The sequence below is a fragment of the Bos indicus x Bos taurus genome, chromosome 7, assembly GCF_003369695.1.
Source record: "Bos indicus x Bos taurus breed Angus x Brahman F1 hybrid chromosome 7, Bos_hybrid_MaternalHap_v2.0, whole genome shotgun sequence".
Lineage (NCBI taxonomy): Eukaryota > Metazoa > Chordata > Mammalia > Artiodactyla > Bovidae > Bos > Bos indicus x Bos taurus.
This window is the reverse complement of record NC_040082.1, coordinates 108,723,670-108,748,208: the sequence shown is the minus strand read 5'-3', so window position 1 is coordinate 108,748,208 and position 24,539 is coordinate 108,723,670. Positions and strand designations below refer to the sequence as shown.

Sequence of the window (24,539 nt, the reverse complement as noted above, 5' to 3'; positions counted from 1 at the left end):
CTATAAAGAAAGCTGAATGTCAAAGAATTGATGCTTTTGAACTGTGGTGTTGGAGAAGGAAGACCCTTGAGAGTCCCTTGGACTGCAAAGAGATCCAACCAGTCCATCCTAAAGGAAATCAGTCTTGAATATTCATTGGAAGGACTGATGCTGAAATGCCAGTACTTTGGCCACCTGATGTGAAGAACTGACTCACTGGAAAAGACCCTGATGCTGGGAAAGACTGAAGGCAGGAGGAGAAGGGGGTGACAGAGGATGAGATGGTTGGATGGCATCACCGACTCAATGGACATGAGTTTGAGTAAACTCCAGGAGTTGGTGATGGACAGGGAGGCCTGGCGTGCTGGAGTCCATGGGTTCGCAGAGTCAGACACGACTGAGTGACTGAACTGAACTGAACAAGATATTGAATATAGCTCCCTGTGCTATAAGGTATCAGAAAATCACTGTGTTTATCCAGTTTAAAGTGGTATATGTCTATTCATCACTCTCCCAGTTTATCCCTCCCCACTTTCCCATTTGGTAACCATAAGTTTGTTTTTCTGAGTCTGTTCCTGTTTTGAAAATAAGTTCCTTTGTAACATTTTTTTTTTAGATTCCACATATAAGTGATATCATATATTTGTCTTTCTCTAACTTATTTTACTTGGTATGATAATCTCTAGGTTTATCCATGTTGCTCCAAATCAATATTTAATTATTTTTTATGGCTGAGTAATATTCCATTGTATGTATGTACCACATCTTCTTTATCCATTCATTAACTGATGGACATTAAGTTTGCTTCCATGTCTTGGTTATTGTAAATGGTCTGCTATGAACACTGGGGGTGCACATGTCTTTTTGAATTAGAGCTTTCATCTTTTCTGGATATATGCCCAAGAGCGGGACTGCTGGATCATATGGCAACTCTACTTTTAGTTTTTAAAAGAATCTCCATACTGTTTTCCACAGTGGCTGCACCAATTTTTTATTTTCACCAAGTACAGGAGGGTTCCTTTTTCTCCACACCCTTTCCTGCATTTATTTATAGACTTTCCATGTTGGCCATTCTGACTGGTTTGAAATGACACTTTATTGTAGTCTTGATTTGCATTTCTCTAATAATTAGCCATGATGGAGCATCTTTTCATCTGTCTTCTTTGAAGACATGTCTATTTAGGTCTTCTGCTCATTTTTTTTTTAATGCAATAACGTCTCAACTTTTATTGGCCTCCTGCTCTGCAGGGTACACTGCTTCTATTCATTCAATGCCTCAAAACTTCAGGATCTGAGGCTTTAGACACCACTTTGCTTCCACGAGCCTGAGGGTGGTGGTCTTCTGGATGGCTTGCATAGAGTTGCTGCTGTCCAGAGCATCATCAAGACTGAAGTCTTCCCCATCTTCCAGCAGGTGGCAGGAGGTGTTGATCTCAGCCTCTAGCTTGACCTTGATGTTCAGCAGGGCCTCATATTCCTGGGTCTGGCATTACCCCTCTGCCTCAGTCTGGGCTAGCTCTGACTCCAGGTGCAGGAGGACCCTGATGGCCTGCTCCATCTGCATGGCATAGTGGGCCTCCACCTCCCTCAGGCTGTTTTCCAAGCTGGCCTTCAGATTTCTCATGGAGTCCAGGTTGATCTCCAGGGACTAGATGGTGTCTCAGCTCTGAGAAAGTCATCTCAGGAGCTCCTACCTCAGACTGTGTAAAGTGACCACTGTGGTGCTCTCCTTGATCTGCTGGGACCAGTACTGGTCTGGCTCCTCCTGGTTCTCCTGAGCCAGCTCATTGTACAGGGCCCAGTGTCTGCCATGATCTTGTTGAAGTCCTGAGGTTTGAGGGCATCCAATTCTATGGTAACCCAAGTTCCTCCTCATGGTTCTTCTTCATGAAAAGCAGCTCCTGCTTGAGAGCCTCAATCTCAGTCTCCAGCTGCAGCCGGTGACACAGGTGTCATCAGTAACCTGAAAAGTCTGTGGATGTCACTTTCAACAGACTGGTGAATGGCCAGCTCTGTCTCATACTTGACTCTGAAGTCATCAGCAGCAAGATGAGATGGGGCATTGTCAATCTGTAGAATGATGCAGGCATTGGCCACAGAATTTGGAAAAATCTGAGCCCCTAGGTCCTCAATGGTCTTCAAGTAATGCCCCCCACCCCACTTCCCTGTCTCCTGAGAAACCTATATGCAGGTCTAGAAGCAACAGTTAGAACCAGACATGGAACAACTGATTGATTCCAAATCAGGAAAGGAGTGTGACAAGGCTGTATACTGTCACCCTGATTATTTATCTTATATGCTAGGCTGGATGAATCACAAGGTGGAGTCAAGACTGCTGGGAGAAATATCAATAACCTCAGATATGCAGATGATTCCACCCTACTGGCAGAAAGTAAAGAGGAACTAAAGAGCCTCTTGAAAGAAGAGAGTGAAAAAGCTGGCTTGAAAAAGATTAGAAAAACTAAGATCATGGCATCCAGTCCCATCACTTCATGGCAAATAGAGGGGAAAAAGTTGAAGACAGATTTTATTTTCTTGGGCTCCAAAACCACTGTGGATGGTGATGCAGCCATGAAGTTAAAAGATGCTTGCTTCTTGGAAGGAAAGCTATGACCAACCTAGACAGTGTATTAGAAAGTAGGGACATCACTTTTCTGACAAAGGTCTGTATAGTCAAAGCTATGGTTTTTCCAGTTGTCATATATGGATGTGAGAGTTGGACCATAAAGAAGGCTAAGCACCAAAGAACTGACGCCTTTGAACTGTGGTGTTGGAGGAGACTCTTGAGTCCCTTGGACTGCAAAGAGATCAAACCAGACCATTCTAAAGGAAATCAGTCCTGAATATTCATTGGAAGGACTGATGCTGAAGCTGAAGCTCCAATACTTTGGCCACCTGATGCAAAGAGCAGACTCATTGGAACAGACCCTGATGCTGGGAAGAATCGAATGCAAAAGGAGATGGGGGCAGCAGAGGGTGAGATGGCTAGACAGACAGCATCACTGACTCAATGGACATGAATTTGACAAACTCCAGGAAATAATAGAGGACAGTGCTACAGTCTGTTGGGGTTGCAAAGAGTTGGACATGACTTATTAGCAACTGAACAACAACAACTCACATTTAAGTCTTTAAACCATTTTGAGTTTATTTTTGCGTATAGTGTGAGGGAGTGTTCTGACTTCACTGATTTACATGAGGCTGTCCAGCTTTGCCAACACCTGCTGAACAGACCATCTTTTCTCCATTGTATATTCTAGCCTCCTTTGTCAAAGATTAATTGACGTAGGTGTGTGGGTTTATTTTTGGTCTCTCTATTCTGTCCATTGATCCAGGTCTGTTTTTGTGCCAATACCATACTGTTTTGACTACTATCACTTTGTAGTATTGTCTGAAGTCTGGGAGGGTTACTTCTCCAGCTTTGTTCTTTTCCCTCAGGATGGCTTTGGCATCCAGGGTCTTTCATGGTTGCATATAAATTTTAGGATTATTTGTTGTAGTTCTGTGAAAAATGTCATAGGTAATTTGATAGGGATCACATTAAGTCTATAGGTTGCTTTGGGTTGTATGGTCATTTTAACTGTATTACTTCTTCCAATCCAAGAACGTGGGATATCTTTACATTTCCTTGAATCATCTTCAAAGTCTTTCACTTCCTTGGTTAGGTTTATCCCTAGGGTTTTTTTTTTTTTTTTGGATGTGATGTTAAACAGCAATTTTTTTTTTTTCTTTTTCTGATATATCATAGTTAGTCTTAAGAAATCCAACAGATTTCTTGACTGCCTTTTTGTGTGCTTATTTGCCCTCCATATGTCCTATTTGATGCAGGGTCTTTTCAAGCCTTTTGTCTGTGTTAGACTGGACTGTTCATTGAGTTTTGAGAGTTCTTTATATATTCTGGATATGAGTCCTTTGTCAGATATGGGATTTTTATTCTCTTAGCTGTGTCTTCCACTGAACAAAAGTTTTAAATTTTGAGGAAGTCCAATTTATCAAGTTTTTCTCTTATGAACAGAGCTTTTATGTCACATCTAAGAATTCTTTGTCTAACCCAAGGCCACAAAGATTTTTCTCTTATGTTTTCTTCTAAAAGTTTTTAGTTTTACATGTAGATTCATGATTCATTTTAATTTTTATATAAAGGTATGGTCTAAATTGAGGTTCATTTTTTGGCTTATGGATACCCAATTGTTTCCAAAACCATGTATTGAAAAAAACCTATCCTTTCTCCATTGAAATGGCTTTGTACCTTTGTTAAAAAAAAAAAAGTCACCTATATTTGTATGAGTCTATTTTTTTTTAACTGTATTCTGATCCCTTACTGACCTGCTATTTATTTATTTAACTTTTATTTTTTGGTCATGCTGTGCAGCACGCAGGATCTTAGTTCCCTGACCAGGGATCAAACCTCTGCCCCTTGCAACGGAAGTGCAGAGTCTTATCCACTGGACTGCCAGGGAAGTCCCTGACCTGATTTAAATGTGAGCTCAGTGGATAGTTCTGACTCCCTGAGATGTCAAAGTGATATAGTAGCCCAAAAGTTGAATAACTGAATACACGCTTAGGCAAAACTAGGGAATCCAGTCCCCTTTCTGGGCAAGACTAAAGACCTGAAGGAAAGTCATTCCAACTTGTCTATACTTTTGAGAGAGACTCTGAGTAAGTCTGCAGGCCCAGACAATGCCTAGTACCTTCTAGGGAATATCTGCCAGGAGGAAGTTTACCTTTCTTCCACTTGTTTCATGCTGGACATGACTTGATTGGCTTTTTCTTCAAAAGATGTAATGACTTCATTCTTCTGTTGTAAACTGCTCTCGGCATTCTATAAAAGCAAGGAAAGAGGTCATTTTCTGCTTCTGTCTCACCCCCCTGCCTGTTCTGGATTACAAGAGGGTTCAACTGTTCTCTTTGTACTTTTTAAATAATACTTTCAAGAGTGTTTCATTAATTGCGGCTCTTCACTACAGCCCTGGAAGACAAACGAGGTTAACGCTCCCAGTGTCATCAACATAAAGAAAGGCAGAGGGGGAATTTCCTAGTAGTCCAGCGGTTAGGACTTGGCGTTTTCACTGCTGTGGCCTGGGTTCAGTCCCTAATTAGGGAATTAAGATCCTGCAACCTCGCAGAGCGGTGGAAAAAAGGCAGAGAGGGAGGTAATGAAGCTCTGTGTTTGAACAGGCCAAGTCCCTTTTTGAAAAGGAACTTCAGAGTCAGATCTGACTCAACATTGCTGAGCCTTCTCATATGCCAGGCACCTCCATGAGTTTATGAGAGTCTTGCAGGGTTCTCATGGCGGGCATTGTGAGCCCCCACTTCAATGAGCCTGGTGGGCTGCTGTCTATGGGGTCGCACAGAGTCGGACACGACTGAAGCGACTTGGCAGCAACTTCTCTGAGCAAGAGACGGAGGCTCAGAAGGAGAAAGCAGCTGGGTAAAGGTTACAGCACAAATGCGGTGCAGCTGGGTTCGTACCCCCACCCATGTGACTTTCTCAACCCAAGCTTTCAACTGTGGCAGATGCTGAGTGACCAGGAGGCAGCAAAAAAAACAAAACCAAACAAAACAACCAAACATGTTTCTGTGTGTCTACAAGAGACACTCTTAAATACAAGGCAACAGAAAGACTGAAGACAGAAAGAAGTACTGATACATTCCTAGGAATACATAGACTGTATTTTCTGGCTTTAACGTAATAAAACTAGATGTAAGCAACTAAAGAGTAGCTGAACACCTCACATCTGGAAATGGAGTAGAATATTACTAAAGTACATTGAGCTAAAAAAATCAGAAGAGAAATTATGAAATACTTAGAGCTGAAAGACACTGAAAACACTGCAGTATTTCATTACTGAAGATGCATCCTAATTTTATATACCACTAAGAAAGGAAAAGACTGCTACTTGAAACATGTCATGACACTGACTATAAGACGTGTCTTAATTTCAGAGATGATAGATAAGAAAAATATGATTTTTATTGGGTTGGCCAATAAGGTACTTTGGTTTTTAGGTAAGAAATAAAAGACACATTTTTCATTTTCAACAAGAACTTTATTGAACAACATGCTATTTTGTTCCACTACCTCCTGCCATTTTCCAGGCAACTTCATATTCCATCTTCCCCAAACTTTTTATCTTTTTGAGCAAAGAAGTGTTGCAGGTGCCTTTTACATTCTTCCAAGTAACTGAATTTTTTTCCATGAAGAGAATTTTGTAAAGATTTAAATAAATGGAAATCTGAAGGTGCAGTGTCTGGTGAATACAGTGCAAGAATCAGAACTTCGAAGCCAGGGACTTCCCTGATGATCCAGGGGCTGAGAGCCCACTGCAGGGGGCCCAGGTTCGATCCCTGGTCAGGGAACTAGATCCCACACGCTGCAACTAAAGATCCTGCATGCCACAATTAAGACTTGGCACAGCCAAATGAATAAATAAAACCAAACAAAACCCTATCTTTTTTTTTTTTTTTTAAAGAAGAACTTCCCAGCCAAGCTGTAACAGTTTTTGTCTGGTCATCAAAGAAACATGTGGTCTTGTGTTATCCTGATGGAAGACTATGCATTTTCTGTTGACTAATTCTGGACAGTTTTCATCAACAGCTGCATTCAGTTGGTCTAATTGGGAGCAGTATTTATTAGAATTAATTGTTTGGTTTTTCTGGAAGGAGCTCATAATAGAGGACTCCCTTCTAATCCCACCATATATATAACATCACCTTCTTTGGATGAAGACCTGCCTTTGGCGAGGTTGGTGGTAGTTCATTTTGCTCACCCCATGATCTCTTCTATTCTATATTATTGTACAGTATCCACTTTTCGTTGCCCTTCACGATTTGTTTTTAAAAAGGAATGTTTTTATTACGTTTCAGAAGAGAACGACATGTGGAAATATGGTCAAGAAGGTTTATTTCGCTTATGTGGAACCCAAGCCATTAAAATGATTAACATAACCAAGGGGGTGCAAATAATTTTCAACACTTAATTTGGATATTTTGAGTATGTCAGCTATCTCTCATGTAATTTAACACTGATTATTGTCAATTGATGTCTTGATTTAACCTCTATTGACTTCAACAGGTCCATCTGACTGGGGAGCATCATCCAGCAAGAAATCTCCAACAGCAAACTGCACAAACCACTTCCGACACAGTTGACCAGCACTTTCTCCACACACTGCACACATACATTTTTTTGCATTTCAGTTGCATTTTTACCTTCCTTGAAATAATAAATAACAATATGCCAAAAATGCTTTTTCCCTTCCATCTTCAATATTAAAATAGCTTTACAAAAATTCACCAATTTTGCGAAGTTTTTTGAAAATGCAGGCTGCTATAACAACTGTCATGATACAATCTAACAAAACTGTTTTGAATGAAGTTAAAGACTAAATGTTGCAAGAGCTGTCTTACGGAAAAAACCAAACAAACCTTTTGGCCAACCCAATCAATGAAATACTTTTCTCAAAATGTGAGTGCCATAGCTAAAGCAGTGCAGTGAAGTGAAGTCGCTGAGTCATGTCCAACTCTTTGTGATCCCATGGACTGTAGCCCACCAGGCTCCTTTGTCTATGGGTACCAGGCAAGAATACTGGAGTGGGTTGCCATTTCCTTCTCCAGGGGATCTTCCCGATCCAGGGATCAAACCCAGGTCTCCTGCACTACAGGCAGACTCTTTGCCATCTGAGCCATTGGGGAAGCCTAGCTAAAATAGTACTTGTGGGCAATTTTAAACTTTAAATAAAATATTTAATGAAATTAAAAAAAATAAAACAGATGAGCTAAGTATGCATTTCAGAAGCTGAAAATGAGCCACAGAGTAAACCCTAAGAAATAAGAAAGAATATAATAAAAGTGAAGGTAGAGATCAATGAAATAAGAAACAATAACTGTACACAATAAGGAATATTAGAAAACAAGCCAGTTCTTTGAAAAGAACAGACACAATTCTGGCAAGATTAGATAAGGAAGAAAGACAGAAAATGCAATAAGAAAACACTGAAAGAGATTTTAAAATTCTGCAAAAGAATATTATAAACAATTATGAGCTAGAACACTTGAAAACCTAAATAAAACAAGACACATTTTGGGAAAAAGTATAAAATATACCAAAATTGGTCTGAGAAGAAATGGAAAATACGAATAAACCAGTAAGCATTCAATAAATTGAAATGGCAGTCATAGTCTTCTTAAGCCAAAAAGCCCAGCCCAGATGAATGGGATTCTCATAACATGGATGGGATTCTCAAAACTTTTGGAGAATAAATACTTGCTATCTTATAAGAGTTATTTCTAAGAAAGAGAACAGGAAACCTTATTTTACAGTATCAGTCCAACCATGATTTTGAAGCCACATAAGGTTAGTAATAGGAAAGAAAGTTAGAGGTCTGTCTCATGTATAAACATACACATTAGCTACATATTTAAATATATCACAATCAGGTAGGAATCCAGGAACGTTAATCTATAAATTGCCACATAAATAAGGGAGAAAAAGAACTGTTCTATCACAATAGATAAAATGCAAAAAAGCCTAAGACATTTAGTATTTATTTATGAGAAAAATCTCTGAGCAAAAAAGAAATAAAGAACAACTTCATGGACTTGTCTGGGGGTCCAGTGGTTAAGAATCTGCCTGAAAATGCAGGAGACACGGGTTCCATCCCTGATCACGGAAAATCGCTCATGCCATGAGCAACTAAACCCGAGCACCACAACTGCTGAGCCTGTGCTCTAGAGCCCACGCACTGCAGCTACTGAAGCCCACAAGCCCCGCGCTCCACGACGAGAAGCCACTGCAGTGAGAAGCCTGTGTGGGACAATCAGAGCAGCCTCTGCTCCATGCAGCGAGAGGGAGCCCATGCACAGAACGTAAATAAATAAATTAAAAAAAAAAGAACTTCTTTAATTCAGTAAAGATTATACACCAACCATCTAGTAAGCATTATTCTTGATGGGGAAATCTTTTTTAAAAATAATTTATTTATTTTTGGCTGTGCTCAGTCTTTGTTGCTGTGTGGGTTTTCCTCTAGTTGCAAGGAACAGGGGCTACTCTCTAGCTGCGGAGCACAGGCTCTAGACTGTGTGGACTTCAGTAGCTGTGGCTCCCAGGCTCTAGTGCACAGGCTTAATAGTTGTGGCACGCGGGCTTACTTGCTCCAAGGCATGTGGGATATTTCCCAATCAGGGATGGAACGTGTGTTTCCTGCATTGGCAGGCGGATTCTTTACCACTGAGCCACCAGGGAAGGCCTGATGGAGAAAATTTTGCATGCATTACTTTTAAGATCAGAATCACAAGTCTGCTCACTATTTCCATTCCTGTTTAATGTAGTCATGGAGGCCAGTGCTAAAAGAAACAAAAAATAATGGGCACAAGACTTGAGAGTGAAGAGACTAAACTGTCTTTATTTGCCTACAATATGATTAATTACAACCAACAAGATCAACAGACAAACTATCAGAACCACGTGGTGGGCAAGGTTGTCAAATGCAAGATCAACCTATAAAGCACAAAAGCACTTCTCTATATTAGTAAGACCTCACTAGAAGACGCGGCCAAAATAAGGAAACAACCACGCTACCATCAAGAACTAGACAGAATCGAGGGGCTCACCTGGAGAAAATGCAACTCTTATGGAATAAAAAGGACAAAAGGAGAGCAAGCTTTGAATTCAATGTAATTCCCACTTAGGAAATTCAGCTGGAGCTTTAAAAAAGGAAGTTTATATCTTATTCTAAAATATTTATCAAGAATCAGACTACACTCAAAGTTACAGTAACCAAAGCAGCATGATGCTGGCACAAAACCAGACAGAGATCAATGGAACGGGAGAGAAAGCACAGAAATAAACCCATGCGCTTATGGTCAATTAACTTACAGCAAAGGAGGCAAGAAAATGGAGAAAAGAACTGTCTCTTCAACAAGCGGTGCTGGGAAAGTGCATAGCTACATGTAAAAGAATGAAAATAGAACATTTTCTGACACTATATACAAAGAAAAACTCAAAATGGATTAAAGATCAAGGCAGAACACTGGAAAACATAGGCAGAACACTGACATAAATTGCAGCAATAGTTTTTTGGATCCATCTCTTAGAGAAATGGAAACAAAAGTGAAAATGAACAAATGTGACCTAATTAAACTTATACGCTTTTGCACAGCAAAGGAAACCATAAACAAAATGAAAAGACAACCTATGGAATGAGAGAAAATATTTGCTAATGATGTGATCAACAGAGGGATTTTGAAAATATACCAACAGCCAGCTTTACAGTTGTTGTTCAGTCCCTAAGTTGTGGCCAACTTTGTGACCCCATGGACTGCAGCATGCCAGGCTTCCCTGTCCTTCACTGTCTCCTGGAGTTTGCTCAGATTCACGTCCATTGAGTCAGTGATGCTATTTAACCATCTCTTTCTCTGCTGCCCCCTTCTCTTTCTGCCTTCAATCTTTCCCAGCATCAGGATCTTTTCCAATGAGTTGGCTCTCCACATCAGGTGGCCAAAGTACTGGAGCTTCAGCTTCAACATTTATGTTTCCTCTTTGTGGCTTGCCTGTTCATATTTTTTGTCCCTTTTCTTTTGGATTTCCTATCTTTCCCTTGTTGATGAGCAGTAATTCCATGTATAGTCTAAATATTAGTCTTTTACTGGTCTACAGATTGTAAGTATCTTCTCCTAGTCATCTACTATCCTTAAGTCCCTAGTTTTGACATAGTCTAACGTGTTGATTTTTCACATATGGTTTGCACTTTGGAGGTTTTGTTTTAGAAACATTCTCATGCTTAGGTGACAAAGATATTCAACACTAGTTTACTCAACCTTTCACATTTAGGTTTGTAATGTATCAAGAGTTAACTTTTGTATATGGCATTACCTAGCGATCCAGTCTTCTTCCAATGAATAGTCAGGGTTGATTTCCTTTAGGATTCACTGGTTTGATCTCCTAGCAGTCCAAGGGACTCTCAAGAGTCTTCTCTAGCATTGCAGTTTGAAAGCATCAATTCTTTGGCACTCAGTCTTCTTTATGGTCCAACTATCACATCTGTACATGACTACTGGAAAACCAGAGCTTTGACTATATGGACTTTTGTCGGCAAAGTGATGTCTTTGCTTTTTAATATGCTGTCTAGATTTGTCACAGTTTTCAAGAAGCAAGCATCTTTTTAATTTCATGGCTGCAGTCACTATCTATCTGTGGTGATTTTGGAGCCCAACAAAAAATCTGTCACTGTTTCCACTGTTTTCCCACTTATTTGTCATGAAGTGATGGGCCTGGATGCCATGATCTTTGTTTTTTGAATGCTGAGTTCTTTTAAAAAAAATTAATTTATTTAAGGAGGCTAATTACAATATTGTGGTGGCTTTTGCCATACATCAACATGAATGAGCCACAGGAAAGGGGGCTCGGGATGGGGGCAACACATGTGCACCTGTGGCTGAATGTTGAGTTTTAAGCCAGCTTTTTCACTCTCCTCTTTCACTTTTATCAAGAGGCTCTTTAGTTCCTCTTCATTTTCTGCATTAGAGTGGTATCATCTGCATATCTGAGGCTGTTGATATTTCTCGTGGAAATCTTGACTCCAGCTTGTGATTCATCCAGCCCAGCATTTTCCAAGATGTACTCTGCAAAGAAGTTAAATAAACAGAGTGACAATACCCAGCCTTGTTGTACTCCTTTCCCAATTTGGAACCAGTTATTCCACGTCAGGTTCTAACTGTGGCTTCTTGACCTGCATACAGATTTCTCAGGAGGCATGTAAAGTATTCTGCTATTCCCAGCTCTTTAAGAATTTCCCAGTCTGTTGTGATCTACAAAGTCAAAGTCTTTGGCGTAGTCAATAAAGCAGAATTAGATGTTTTTCTGGAATTTCCTTGCTTTCTCTGTGATCCAATGAATGTTGGTAATTTGATCTTTGGTTCCTCTGTCTTTTCTAAACCTGGCTTGTACATATAGAAGTTCTCGATTCACGTACTGCTGAAGCCTAGCTTCATGGATTTTGAGCATAACCTTACTAGCTTGCAAAACGAGCACAACTGACTGGTAGTTTGAACATTCTTTGGCATTGCCCTTCTCTGGGATTGGAATGAAAACTGACCTTTTCCAGTCTTGTGGCCAATGTTGACATATTGAGTACAACACTTTAACAGCATCATCTTTTAGGATTTTAAATAGCTCAGCTGGAATTCCACCACCTCCACTAGCTTTGTTTGTAGTGCTAAGGCCCACTTGACTTCATATTCCAGGATGTCTGGCTTTAGGTTAGTGACCATACCATCATGGTTATCGTGGTCATGAAGATCTTTTTTTGTATAGTTCTTCTGTGTATTCTTGCCACCTCTTCTTAACCTCTTTTGGCTCTGTTAGGTCCTTACTGTTTCTGTCCTTTACCGTGCCTATCCTTGCATGAAATATTCCCTTGATATTTCCAATTTTCTTGAAGAGTTCTTTAATCTTTCCCATTCTGTTGTTTTCCTCTACTTTGCATTGTTTACTGAAGAAAGCCTTCTTATCTCTTCTTGATTCATAAAAAACTTACATAGCTTAATATCAAAAAACCAAACAACCCAATCAAAAAATGGGCAGAAGACCTAATTAGACATTTCTCTGAAAGACATACAGATGGCCAACAGGCACATGAAAAAATGCTCAACATGCCTAATTACAGAGAAACGCAAATAAAAACTACAGTGAAGTATTACCTCACACCAGTCAAAATGGTCATCATCAAAAAGTCTACAAATAATAAACGCTGGAGAAGGTGTGGAGAAAAGGGAACCACCTGCACTGTTGCTGGGAATGTAAATTAGTACAGACGCTGGAAAGCAATATGGAGATTCCTTAAAAAACTAAAAATAGAGTTAACATCAGTTCATTTCAGTTCAGTCGCTCAGTCGTGTCTGACTCTTTGCGACCCCATGAATCTCAGCACGCCAGGCCTCCCTGTCCATCACCAACTCCCGGAGTTCACTCAGACTCACATCCATTGAGTCAGTGATGCCATCCAGCCATCTCATCCTCTGTCGTCCCCTTTTCCTCCTGCCCCCAATCCCTCCCAGCATCAGAGTCTTTTCCAATGAGTCAACATGCTGCTGGGAGGGATTGGGGGCAGGAGGAAAAGGGGACGACAGAGGATGAGATGGCTGGATGGCATCACCGACTCGATGAACGTGAGTTTGAGTGAAGTGGATAGCCTATCCCTTCTCCAGGGGATCTTCCAGACCCGGGAATAGAACCAGGGTCTCCTGCATTGCAGGCGGATTCTTTACCAACTAAGCTATCAGGGAAGCCCCCAAAGTGCTAACCATATGTGAAAAATCAACACATTAGACTACATCAAAACTAGGGACTTAAGGATAGTAGATGACTAGGAGAAGATACTTACAATCTGTAGACCAGTAAAGGACTAATATTTACACTATACATTACTACTCATCAACAAGGAAAACAGAAAACCCAAAAGAAATAAAGGACAAAAAATATGAACAGGTAAGCCACAGAGAGGAAACATAAATGGCTAACTGCCATGTGAAAGGATGCTCAAGCTCACTAGACTGAGAAATGAATATTAAAACAATTGTACGCTCACTCACAATACAGGTAACCGCATGACACAGCTGGAGGGAGTGTATGTTGGTGCAGCCCTTCTGGAAAGCTGTGTGGCTGGACTTGTGCAAACCAAGAACACAAAGGAAGAAAGAAGCGTCTGGCTAGGAGGACACTACGATTGTGTCTGCCAGAGAGATTCTCCCAGGTTGCAAAGGGAGATGGGTACACTGCTTGCCAGGGTGTGGCTTGTGCTAGCACAGTGAAGGAAAATCGTTTGTCCATCACTGGGCAGGAAAGTGCAGTGGGTACACACACTGGGAAGCTAAACCGTGTTAAGAAGCCAACAGCAGACAAGTACGCAGATAAATGTCACGCCGAGGCAGAAAAAGGAACAAGAGAGCCACAGCAAAATACCACTGATGGAAACTAAAATTTGTATCTCAAAACGATACACGTTTTAGAGTGATAAATACAAATGAAAAGATTAACGCTTTCGAATATTGAGCTACAGGAAAGAGGATGGGAGTGGGGTGGGGGGTAAAAGGAAATAAGAAAACAGGAGGGACGTTTCTTTACAGTTCTCCAACCAGGGATACAAGTGTTGACTCAGCCTTCGGCATCTGAAGCCCAGAGGGAGAAAGAGGGTGAAGCCAGAATTCCAGCAGCACTAGAGGGACGTGGGGGTGGTCCTTCCCTGGGGAATCCAGCTATGCTGTGCTGACTCTGCAGACAGGGGTCTGGCGATGCCAAAGCAGATATCATGAGCCTTGCGAGTTATGGCCAACATTAAGTCAAACTGTCACTTGCCCAAACTTGGAAGACGGAATCCATGCCCACTGTGTCGGGGCTTTGTGTGATGTGGACACAAAGCCAATTCCCACCTGGACTTTGTGAAACATCTGTAAGTTAATGGCTTTGACTTCCTCCAGCTGCTGGCGCAGGGCGACTAGAGTGTCCTGCTTTTCATGGGTGTCCTTTTCTAGTAGCTTCATTGCAATTTCCATTTCAGTTTTCATTCCAATTTGTAACTCCAGTTCTTTTTCTAGTTCCTTAAAGGATATGAATAAGGAGAATATTAATAGTAGTAATATTAATAATAGTATTATTAATACTATTAGTATTAGTAGTAATAGTATTAATATTAATAGTAGATCAGAGAAATGAACTTAACTGATACTGTATTTTGGGCAGTGCTGAAAATACAAAGGTCTGAATAGGTTAGGGAGATGCAGACAAGTCTGTGTGGAGCACAACTAGATTTAAATTTACCCCTTTTCTCATTTTACAGTGAACACTGGCTCAGCATCAAGTCAACAGAAAGTAGGTAGGTGGCAATGAGGAACACTCCAGGAATTTTTTTTTAACACGTTAAAAGCCTTATTCCCATAAAACTAATTCATTTTAAAGAAGGCTGAAGCATGTGTCTGCAAAGTGCTGATAGAAGTTAGCTTACAGGGAATGAAGTGGGAAATCTTTCTGACGACTCTCAGGCCCACACACTCACCAGACGGGCTTTCCTCTCCTCCTTCAGCTGCTTCCACACATCATTGTACATTTCATCCAGACCTTGCCGAGTCTGCTTGTAAGTCTCCAGTTCAATTTTTGTATCTTGTTTTGTTATCTGTGATCAAACAAGAGCACCAGAGGAATGGTTTGCTTACAGAAACAAGCTAACTACTGGGTTGGCCAAGTACAAAGTATTTTAACGCATATTGACTGGGGAATTATTGCAGAAACTAATGCCCGTGACTGCTGATTTGTTATGTAAGTGAATAATGAAACACTCTGGTCAATCATGTTCAGGTAACAAAAGATATATTAATATATCTCTGGTCAATAAGTTGCTAAAATATACCACATATATGTTTTAAAAAGTAGCATAATTTCTAATTTCTATTTTTTAAAATAATAGAGAAAAGTTAAAATTTTAAAGATATTTTAACGTGTTTGAACTTGAAGGATGAAAGCAAACTAACAGATTTTTGAAAAGGTGGGCTCAGAAACAGTTTAATTTTCCTTAAAACAGAAAAGTTGTTCTGAGTGGGAAAGGTCCCCATTCAATATTTATCTAGCATAACTGTTGGCACTGGGTAAATTTAGAGATGAATCAGATACGGTCTCTACCCTCAAGTCACTGGGTGAGACGGCTGCAAGTCAGCAGTTCTACAAACCAGCAAATGGCTTCTATAATGGAGGGAGACGCGACGAGTGATGAGAACACAGGAGGAGAAGGGCCCAGGCCCACTGCTGGGCACCGGGGCAGCCCCACAGGGGCCTGGGTGCACAAGAGAAGCTGAGGAGGGAACAGTAACTTTCATTTACAAAGGCCTAGAGGCACTTGGGAAACTGCAAGTGGTCCAGGTAGCCTGAGAGTGACATGAGGGTACCAAGGCATCTTTGAAACAGAGCATCTTTGCACGTTTCAAGCTTGAGGTCTGTGATGGACAGGTCTGAGTGCCCGCAAGGCCCATTTCTCACCTCTACGCTTTTTTCACTTTTCTCACGAATTAATTCATTTTGTTCTCTTAACTGTTGCTGTTCTTCTTGGAGTGAACAAATTCGGTCTGTTGCAGCTGAAAGCTTATTAAGAAAGATTTTTATATTTTTTTAACATCAAAATGAATCTTACTGCTCAAATCAGAAGCTAACATTTAGCATCCTCGAAATTGACAATGCATTTTCACATATGTGAAATTTTGTATTTTATCCTTGTTTTGAATTAGGTAATACGGTCACAAAATTCCAAAGATAAAAATACATAGACAGTAAAATCTCTCTCCCACCCTTGCCCCTAGTGATCTCTGCCCTCCCCAGATACTCTTTCACAAAAATGACAATATACCATCTATTTCACATGGGCAAAGATTTACGGACACAAAATATTAGAAACAGCCTGAATGTCCAATACTAGAAATGGTTTAACAAATCACAGTGAGAGCAAAAAAAGAAACAAGTAGTTATTAAAATATTTATAAAAACTTTTAATGACTTGAGAACATATTTATGATATAATACAATAAAGCAGGTTATAGAGTATGTTCTCATGACTAGTTTAAAACAACCACCACCACAAGGACTTCCCTGGTGGGGGTAAAGACTTGGTGGTCCCAGTGAAGGGGACATGGTTTTGATTCCTCGCTGGGGAACTAAGACCCCACATGCCACACGGCACAGCCTAAAACAAAACTAAACAAAAACCCCACAACTTAAAAGTGCTTAAGAAGAAAATCAAAAGCAAACAAACAAACAAAACTTTTAGGACAAGATGGGGACACTATAATCCAAGTGTTAAAAAGAGCTGTCATTTAGCCAAGGGATTATGGGTTTCCTGTCTACCCCTCCCCCCCACCCCCTTTTTAGTTTTTCTAGCCAATGAGCAAAAGTATATCTTATCACTAGAGAGATAATTAAAGAATGTGGGAGTAGAATCACAACCAAACCACTAAAGATGTGCCTGAGGAAAACATCTTCCTTGCCTTGAATGAGTTAACATAGTTTAGGGAAAAGTATATAGGAGCAGGTGTCTTCGTGGAGCTGCTGAAGAGAGGCCAGCAGGAAAGACAAGGAGTGAATGCTCCAACCAGCTTGTCCTTATCCAGACTCTGAACCAGCCTCGAGAGAGAAGGTGAGGCTGGGTAAGGAGAAAGAAGCAAGACGTGTGTCCCAATGTGTGGCTATGCTCCTAGCATCATTCGCGAAGGGGAGCCTTCTCTTGGTCAATGCATCTAGGTCCACTCAGACTCAGAAGCCAGGACTGAGGTTTTCTAAACATAACTTCTGTGCCCAAGCTAAAAACTGTAAGGCTTGAAAGGAGGTGCTAGTTGCTACAAGGGAAGAAGCAGGAAAAAACCGTATGGTAATTCCAGTCCTACTCTCTGAGGATAGAGAGAGCACACCCCGACTGAGAGGTGTACTTTTCTCTAAAGCACATTTTCTATTACAACTGTTTGCTTTTGAAGAAAAAATAACCCAGTTGTTCAGTTTCAAAAGCTAAATTAGACCTTCATTCAAAGTGTGCCAACTCCCCTCAGAGTGGGAGAAAATATTCGCAAACAAAGTAACTTATAAGAGATTAATCTCCAAAATATACAAACAACTCGTGCAGCTCAGTATTTAAAAAAAGAAAAATCCAATCAACAAATTGGTAGAAGATGTAAACAGACATTTCTCCAAAGACATGCAGATGGCCAAAAAGCACACGAAAAGATGCTTAACATCACTAATTACTAGAGAAATGCAAACCAAAACTACAGGTCAGAATGGCCATCATAAGAGCCTACAAACTGCAAATACCAGGGAGGGTGTGGATAAAGGAAGCCCTCTTACGCTGTTGGTGGGAATGTAAACTGGTGCAGCCACTGTGGAGAACAGTGTGAAGGTTCCTTAAAAAACTCTTCCTAGAGCTACCGTGACCCAGCAGTGCCACGCCTGGGCATGCAGCAGAGAAAGCAAGAGTGTGAGATTCACAGACCCAGTGTTCACTGCAGCGCTACTGACAACAGCCCGGACACAGAGGCAGCCTAAATGTGCATCAGCAGAGGAGGGGATAAAGAAGATGTGGTACATATACACAATGGAATAAAAAGAATGAAATGATGTCAGTTTGCAGAAACATGGACGGACCTAGAGACTGTCATACAAGTGAAGTAAGTCAGATAGAGAAAGACAAACGTCACATGATATTGTTTATATGTAGAAACTAAAAAACGGGTACAAATGAACTTATATACAAAATGGAAAAAGAGTTCCAGATGAAAACAAACCTATGGTTCCCAGGGGTAAAAGGGGGAGGAAAGGGATAAACTGGAAGACTGAGACTAACGTAAGCACACTGCTATATAATATAGTTAACTAAAAAAAAATTAAAAAAAAAGAAAATAGTTAACTAATAAGGACCTACTGTAGAGCACAGGGAACTCTACTCAATACTACGTAATGGTCTATATGGGAAAAGAATCTAAAGCGTGGATGTATGTATTTATATAACTAATTCACTTCGCTGTATACCTGAAACTAACATAACATTATAAACCAACTATACTTCAATAAAAATGATTTAAAAAACCCTAAAACAACAACAACAAAAAACAAAGCATGCCGCCTCATCTGGGAGAACAAAGAGTGAATCTGCTTGTCTAAAAGCAACTAAGGTCTCTTTGAGCGCCTCTACATGCCAAGTATCAGGCAAGGCACGTTTATATGGTATTAACCTAATTTAATCTATACAACACTATTGTAAGGTATGACTTATCACCCAATTTGGAGATGAGGAAAGAGAGACCCAAAGGCCCACTCCATCCCCAGAGGAATTTGAGTGCTTCAGTTCTAAATGCGATGAAGTCTCTCCTGTGACGCTCATCTTTGAATTTCTGCCTCCTCTCACATATCTGAGCTCCTCTCCTGAAAGCTGTTCCAGTCATGGCCCTGAGAAGAGTATAGGAAGTCTGCAGTGAGCCTTCCACTGGAGTCCTTACTAACAGGCATGCTCTGCGACTCCTCGCGGCCGTGACCTGCTCCAAGCCACGGGCGGCTGTCCTCCGGCCGCTTTCGCGGCCTCTCCTTCCCAGTGAGAGCTGGGGGGGCCGGGCAGCCAGGGACCGCTACCTGTGGGCACGCACCCCGCTCCTGCTAGTAGGAGACGAGCTGTGTCCACCAAGCGGACGGCCGGGTGCGGGCAGCAAGCCTCTTCCTCGGCCTCAGCCCTCCTTCTTCCTGGCCTTTCATTCTCTCTCTTCCTAGTGAGAAAGCAGAGAAAGACCACACTGTGGGGAGACTGGCTCCACGCGCCAGCAAGGCCAAAACACCAAAGGGGCGGGTAAGGGTACTTCCACCCCGTGGCAGAGCCTGCGCCTTCCGACAGCAGGGAGACACAAACATCACAGGACGGGTGGTAAAAGAGGAAGAGAACAGCACGTTCACAACAGGACCTGCACTTGTCTCCTCTGAGCCACTGTGGCGCGATGAAACCGAAGTCCCCGAGAGCTGGCTCGCCATCAGCTGCACTGGCTCACGGGAGCCCTGGCCAGCGCAGAACACAGACATTCTGAGGATGTGAAATTCTGAGAGTGCCCGTCCTGTCTGCAGCTCCACCCAAGGTTAGCACTTCCCATTCCTGCCAGTGAGCAGCTCTGGTCAGATATACCAACCATACCATTTCTCTTAGCCTGGGGTCATTCTGGCTTAAGCATTTCAGGAAGTTACAAACCTCTTCTTGAAGCTTTGAATTAGTCTTCTCCAAGCCATCTATCTTGGTTTGAAGATCCCCAACTGTGCAGCTGTAAAACAGAAAATATTAAGTAAATGTGAACCTATGAAGGCTGTCTTCCCAATTTGTAAACAATGAGAATAGAGAGTTTCAGATTTCCTGTATGAAATGGAGTCAAAGGGTTTCCAATTAACGCATAGATGAGGATTCTAAATATATATGTATATTAATTGAAAAGTTTTCAATGTTTTCTTCCCCAAATATGCTACCCATTTGTTTTTTAGCCAACTGGAAAGAAAACAAGAGTTTCTCCCAACACAATAGATGGGAGCCAAAATGCCCTGGCAGTCATACATCTAAAGTAACATTCATAACAAGATATTGGTACTTTTGGGCACTAGGATCAAAGTTGATTTTTAAATCTTTTTTATACTTTGTCCCATTTTTCACATACTCTTTAAGTAACATGCTCTACCTTCATACTGAAAAATACACAAAAAGCTAGTGTAGACTTCATAAACAACAACAATAGCTACAACAATAATAGTAGTAATTTTCTTTTTGGACAATGTACCAGGCTCTCTTTTGGTCTAAGCATTTTAAATGCATCAACTTATGTAATCCTCCCCACAATTCTGTGAGGCAAATTTTATTGTTAATCTGTATTACAGATGAGGAAACTGTAACTTTACATTGAAAAACTCACTAAGTTCATACCCCTATGAACCCAGGAAGTCTGGATCTAGAATCTGCACTTTTAGGCAACAGATCCTACTCCCAAAAACTGATGTTTTTTGCGATTGAGGGGGTGGGTACCAAGAGCCAAATCTTTCAAGGCTAGTGAACCAAGGTTCAGGAATTGGGTGGGAGAAAGATAAAAATACAAATTGACACAAAATGAAAATGGCAACAAAACAAAAGATATGGAAGGAATTACAAGTTTAAAGAGTATGGCATTTTCAATTCTGTACTGACTATATAACTCACAAAGTACCAATAAATTGCTATTTTTTTCTTAGGAAACATAAATTTCCAAACATAAATCTTAGAACAAATCTTAAAAAACATAAATTGCCAAAAAAGATATATCCTCAAGAGGAGACTATCCTCACTGGAGAAGGGAATGGCAAACCACTTCAGTATTCTTCCCTTGAGAACCCCATGAACAGTATGAAAAGGCAAAATGATAGGATACTGAAAGAGGAACTCCCCAGGTCAGTAGGTGCCCAGTATACTACTGGAGATCAGTGGAGAAATAACTCCAGAAAGAATGAAGGGATGGAGCCAAAGCAAAAACAATACCCAGCTGTGGATGTGACCGGTGATAGAAGCAAGGTCTGATGCTGTAAAGAGCAATATTGCATAGGAACCTGGAATGTCAGGTCCATGAATCAAAGCAAACTGGAAGTGGTCAAACGAGATGGCAAGAGTGAACGTCGACATTCTAGGAATCAGCAAACTAAAATGGACCGGAATGGGTGAATTTAACTCAGATGACCATTATATTTACTACTGTGGGCAGGAATACCTCAGAAGAAATGGAGTAGCCATCATGGTCAACAAAAGAGTCTGAAATGCAGTATTCGGATGCAATCTCAAAAACGACAGAATGATCTCTGTTCATTTCCAAGGCAAACCATTCAATATCACGGTAATCCAAGTATATGTCCCGACCAGTAACGCTGAAGAAGCTGAACGGTTCTATGATGACCTACAAGACCTAGAACTAACACCCAAAAAAGATGTCCTTTTCTTTACAGGGGACTGGCATGCAAAAGTAGGAAGTCAAGAAACACCTGGAGTAACAGGCAAATTTGGCCTTGGAGTACAGAATGAAGCAGGGCAAAGGCTAATAGAGTTCTGCCAAGAGAATGCACTGGTCATAGCAAACACCCTCTTCCAACAACACAAGAGAAGACTCTACACATGGACATCACCAGATGGTCAACACCGAAATCAGATTGATTCTATTCTTTGCAGCCAAAGATGGAGAAGCTCTATACAGTCAGCAAAAACAAGACCGGGAGCTGACTGTGGCTCAGATCATGCACTCCTTATTGCCAAATTCAGACTGAAATTGAAGAAAGTGGAGAAAACCACTAGACCATTCAGGTATGACCTAAATCAAATCCCTTATGACTATACAGTGGAAGTGAGAAATAGATTTAAGGGACTAGATCTGATAAGAGTACCTGATGAACTATGGACAGAGGTTCGTAACACTGTACAGGAGACAGGAATCAAGACCATCCCCATGGAAAAGAAACGCAAAAAAGCAAAATGGCTGTCTGAAGAGGCCTTACAAATAGCTGTGAAAAGAAGGGAAGCGAAAAGCAAAGGAGAAAAGGAAAGATATACACATCTAAATGCAGAGTTCCAAAGAATAGCAAGGAGAGATAAGAAAGCCTTCCTCAGTGATCAATGTAAAGAAATAGAGGAAAACAACAGAATGGGAAAGACTAGAGATCTCTTCAGAAAATTAGAGATACCAAGGGAGCATTTCATGCAAAGAGGGGCTCAATAAAGGACAGAAATGGTATGGACCTAACACAAGCAGAAAATATTAAGAGGTGGCAAGAATACACAGAAGAACTATACAAAAAAGATCTTCCCAACCCAGATAATCACAATGGTGTGATCACTCACCTAGAGCCAGACATCCTGGAATGTGAAGTCATGTGTGCCTTAGGAAGCATCACTAAGAACAAAGCTAGTGGATGTGATGGAATTCCAGTTGAGCTATTTCAAATGCTAAAAGATGATGCTGTGAAAGTGCTGCACTCAATATGCCAGCAAATTTGGAAAACTCAGCAGTGGCCACAGGACTGGAAAAGGTCAGTTTTCATTCCAATCCCAAAGAAAGGCAATGCCAAAGAATGCTCAAACTACCGCACAATTGCACTCATCTCACATGCTAGTGAAGTAATGCTCAAAATTCTCCAAGCCAGGCTTCAGCAGTACGTGAACCATGAACTTCCAGATGTTCAAGCTGGTTTTAGAAAAGGCAGAGGAACCAGAGCTCAAACTGCCAACATCCCATGGATCATCGAAAAAGCAAGAGAGTTTCAGAAAAACATCTATTTCTGCTTTATTGACTATGCCAAAGCCTTTGACTGTGTGGATCACAATAAACTGTGGAAAATTCTGAAAGAGATGGGAATACCAGATCACCTGATCTGCCTCTTGAGAAACCTGTATGCAGGTCAAGAAGCAACAGTTAGAACTGGACATGGAACAACAGACTGGTTCCAAATAGGAAAAGGAGTACGTTAAGGCTGTATATTGTCACCCTGCTTATTTAACTTATATGCAGAGTACATCATGATAAATGCTGGGCTCGATGAAGCACAAGCTGGAATCAAGATTGCAGGGAGAAATATCAATAACCTCAGAAATGCAGATGATACCACCCTTATGGCAGAAAATGAAGAAAAACTAAAGAGCCTCTTGATGAAAGTGAAAGAGGAGAGTGAAAAAGTTGGCTTAAAGCTCAACATTCAGAAAACTAAGATCATGGAATCTGGTCCCATCACTTCATGGCAAATAGATGGGGAAACAGTGGAAAACTTTATTTTTCTGAGCTCCAAAATCACTGCAGATGGTGACTGCAGCCATGAAATTAAAAGACGCTTACTCCTTGGAAGGAAAGTTATGACCAACCTAGATAGCATATTCAAAAGCAGAGACATTACTTTGCCAACAAAGGTCTGTCTAGTCAAGGCTATGACTTTTCCAGTGGTCATGTATGGATGTGAGAGTTGGACTATAAAGAAAGCTGAGCACCGAAGAATTGATGCTTTTGAACTGTGGTGTTGGAGAAGACTCTTGAGAGTCCCTTGGACTGCAAGGAGATCCAACCAGTCCATTCTAAAGGAGATCAGTCCTGGGTGTTCATTGGTAGGACTGATGTTGAAGCTGAAACTCCAAAACTTTGGCCACCTGATGCGAAGAGCTGACTCATTTGAAAAGACCCTGATGCTGGGAAAGATTGAGGGCAGGAGGAGAAGGGGACAACAGAGGATGAGATGGTTGGATGGCATCACCGACTCAATGGACATGGGTCTGGGTGGACTCTGGGAGTTGGTGTGCTGCAGTTCATGGGGTCGCAGAGAGTCAGACATGACTGAGTGACTGAACTGAACTGAACAAGAGGAGAAAAGCTAGATGAACTAACAACCAAGGAAAGACTGAAAAGCTGGCAAAGTATTGCCTCTCTACAGGTGCTTCAAATTTTCAAGGATTTCATGAACTAGAAGGTGTTCCCAGGCACAGAAATAAGGCAAAGCTTTCTGATTCATTTTGTGAGGCTGCTTTGAGACCGTGCCAGAAGGAAAACTATGGAACAATTACGTTAGATTATGCCTTAAGAGAATGATTAAATCATTAAAGCTATGATCAAGTAGTTTATCCCTGTGGAAAAAATAAATTAGTAAAATTGTATCATGTCAATAGATTAAGGGATAAAAGTCAAGATTAACTTAATGCATGCTAAAAGGCATTTGATAATATTCAACATCTATTTCTTAAGTTCTCAATAAATTAGGAATGAATTAAGAATCTGTCTCTCAAAACAATAGTCAGCATCATACCTCAGAGAGCTCAGAAATGTGCTTCCTTATGTATGTTCTAAAGAACATGCCAGATCCTTTGCCTGTTTCATTGGCTTTGGGGGCCACAGAGGCTGCTCCCATAGGGCACTGTTAATGTGCAGAGTAAATTTCCTAAAGGGGTTGAGGGTTCAGGGAGAGAATTGTATCTCCCAAAAATGTTACGCTGAGAATCTCCATCCACCCCCCATCAACACTTGCA

General features: G+C 41.0%; 1 protein-coding gene across 3 annotated transcripts in view; it reads right to left on the bottom strand.

Annotated features, from left to right (window-relative positions):
• Window positions 1-24,539, bottom strand: part of RUFY1 (RUN and FYVE domain containing 1) — a 64,248-nt gene that overhangs the window by 9,447 nt on the left and 30,262 nt on the right. For all 3 annotated transcript variants that reach the window (XM_027548435.1, XM_027548436.1, XM_027548437.1), the window contains exons 8-12: window positions 19,731-19,800; window positions 16,004-16,105; window positions 15,030-15,146; window positions 14,407-14,574; window positions 4,704-4,801 (exon numbers count right to left, since the gene is read on the bottom strand). In XM_027548435.1, coding sequence (XP_027404236.1) covers window positions 4,704-4,801; window positions 14,407-14,574; window positions 15,030-15,146; window positions 16,004-16,105; window positions 19,731-19,800 — 555 coding nt within the window. The remainder of the gene's footprint in view (window positions 1-4,703; window positions 4,802-14,406; window positions 14,575-15,029; window positions 15,147-16,003; window positions 16,106-19,730; window positions 19,801-24,539) is intronic.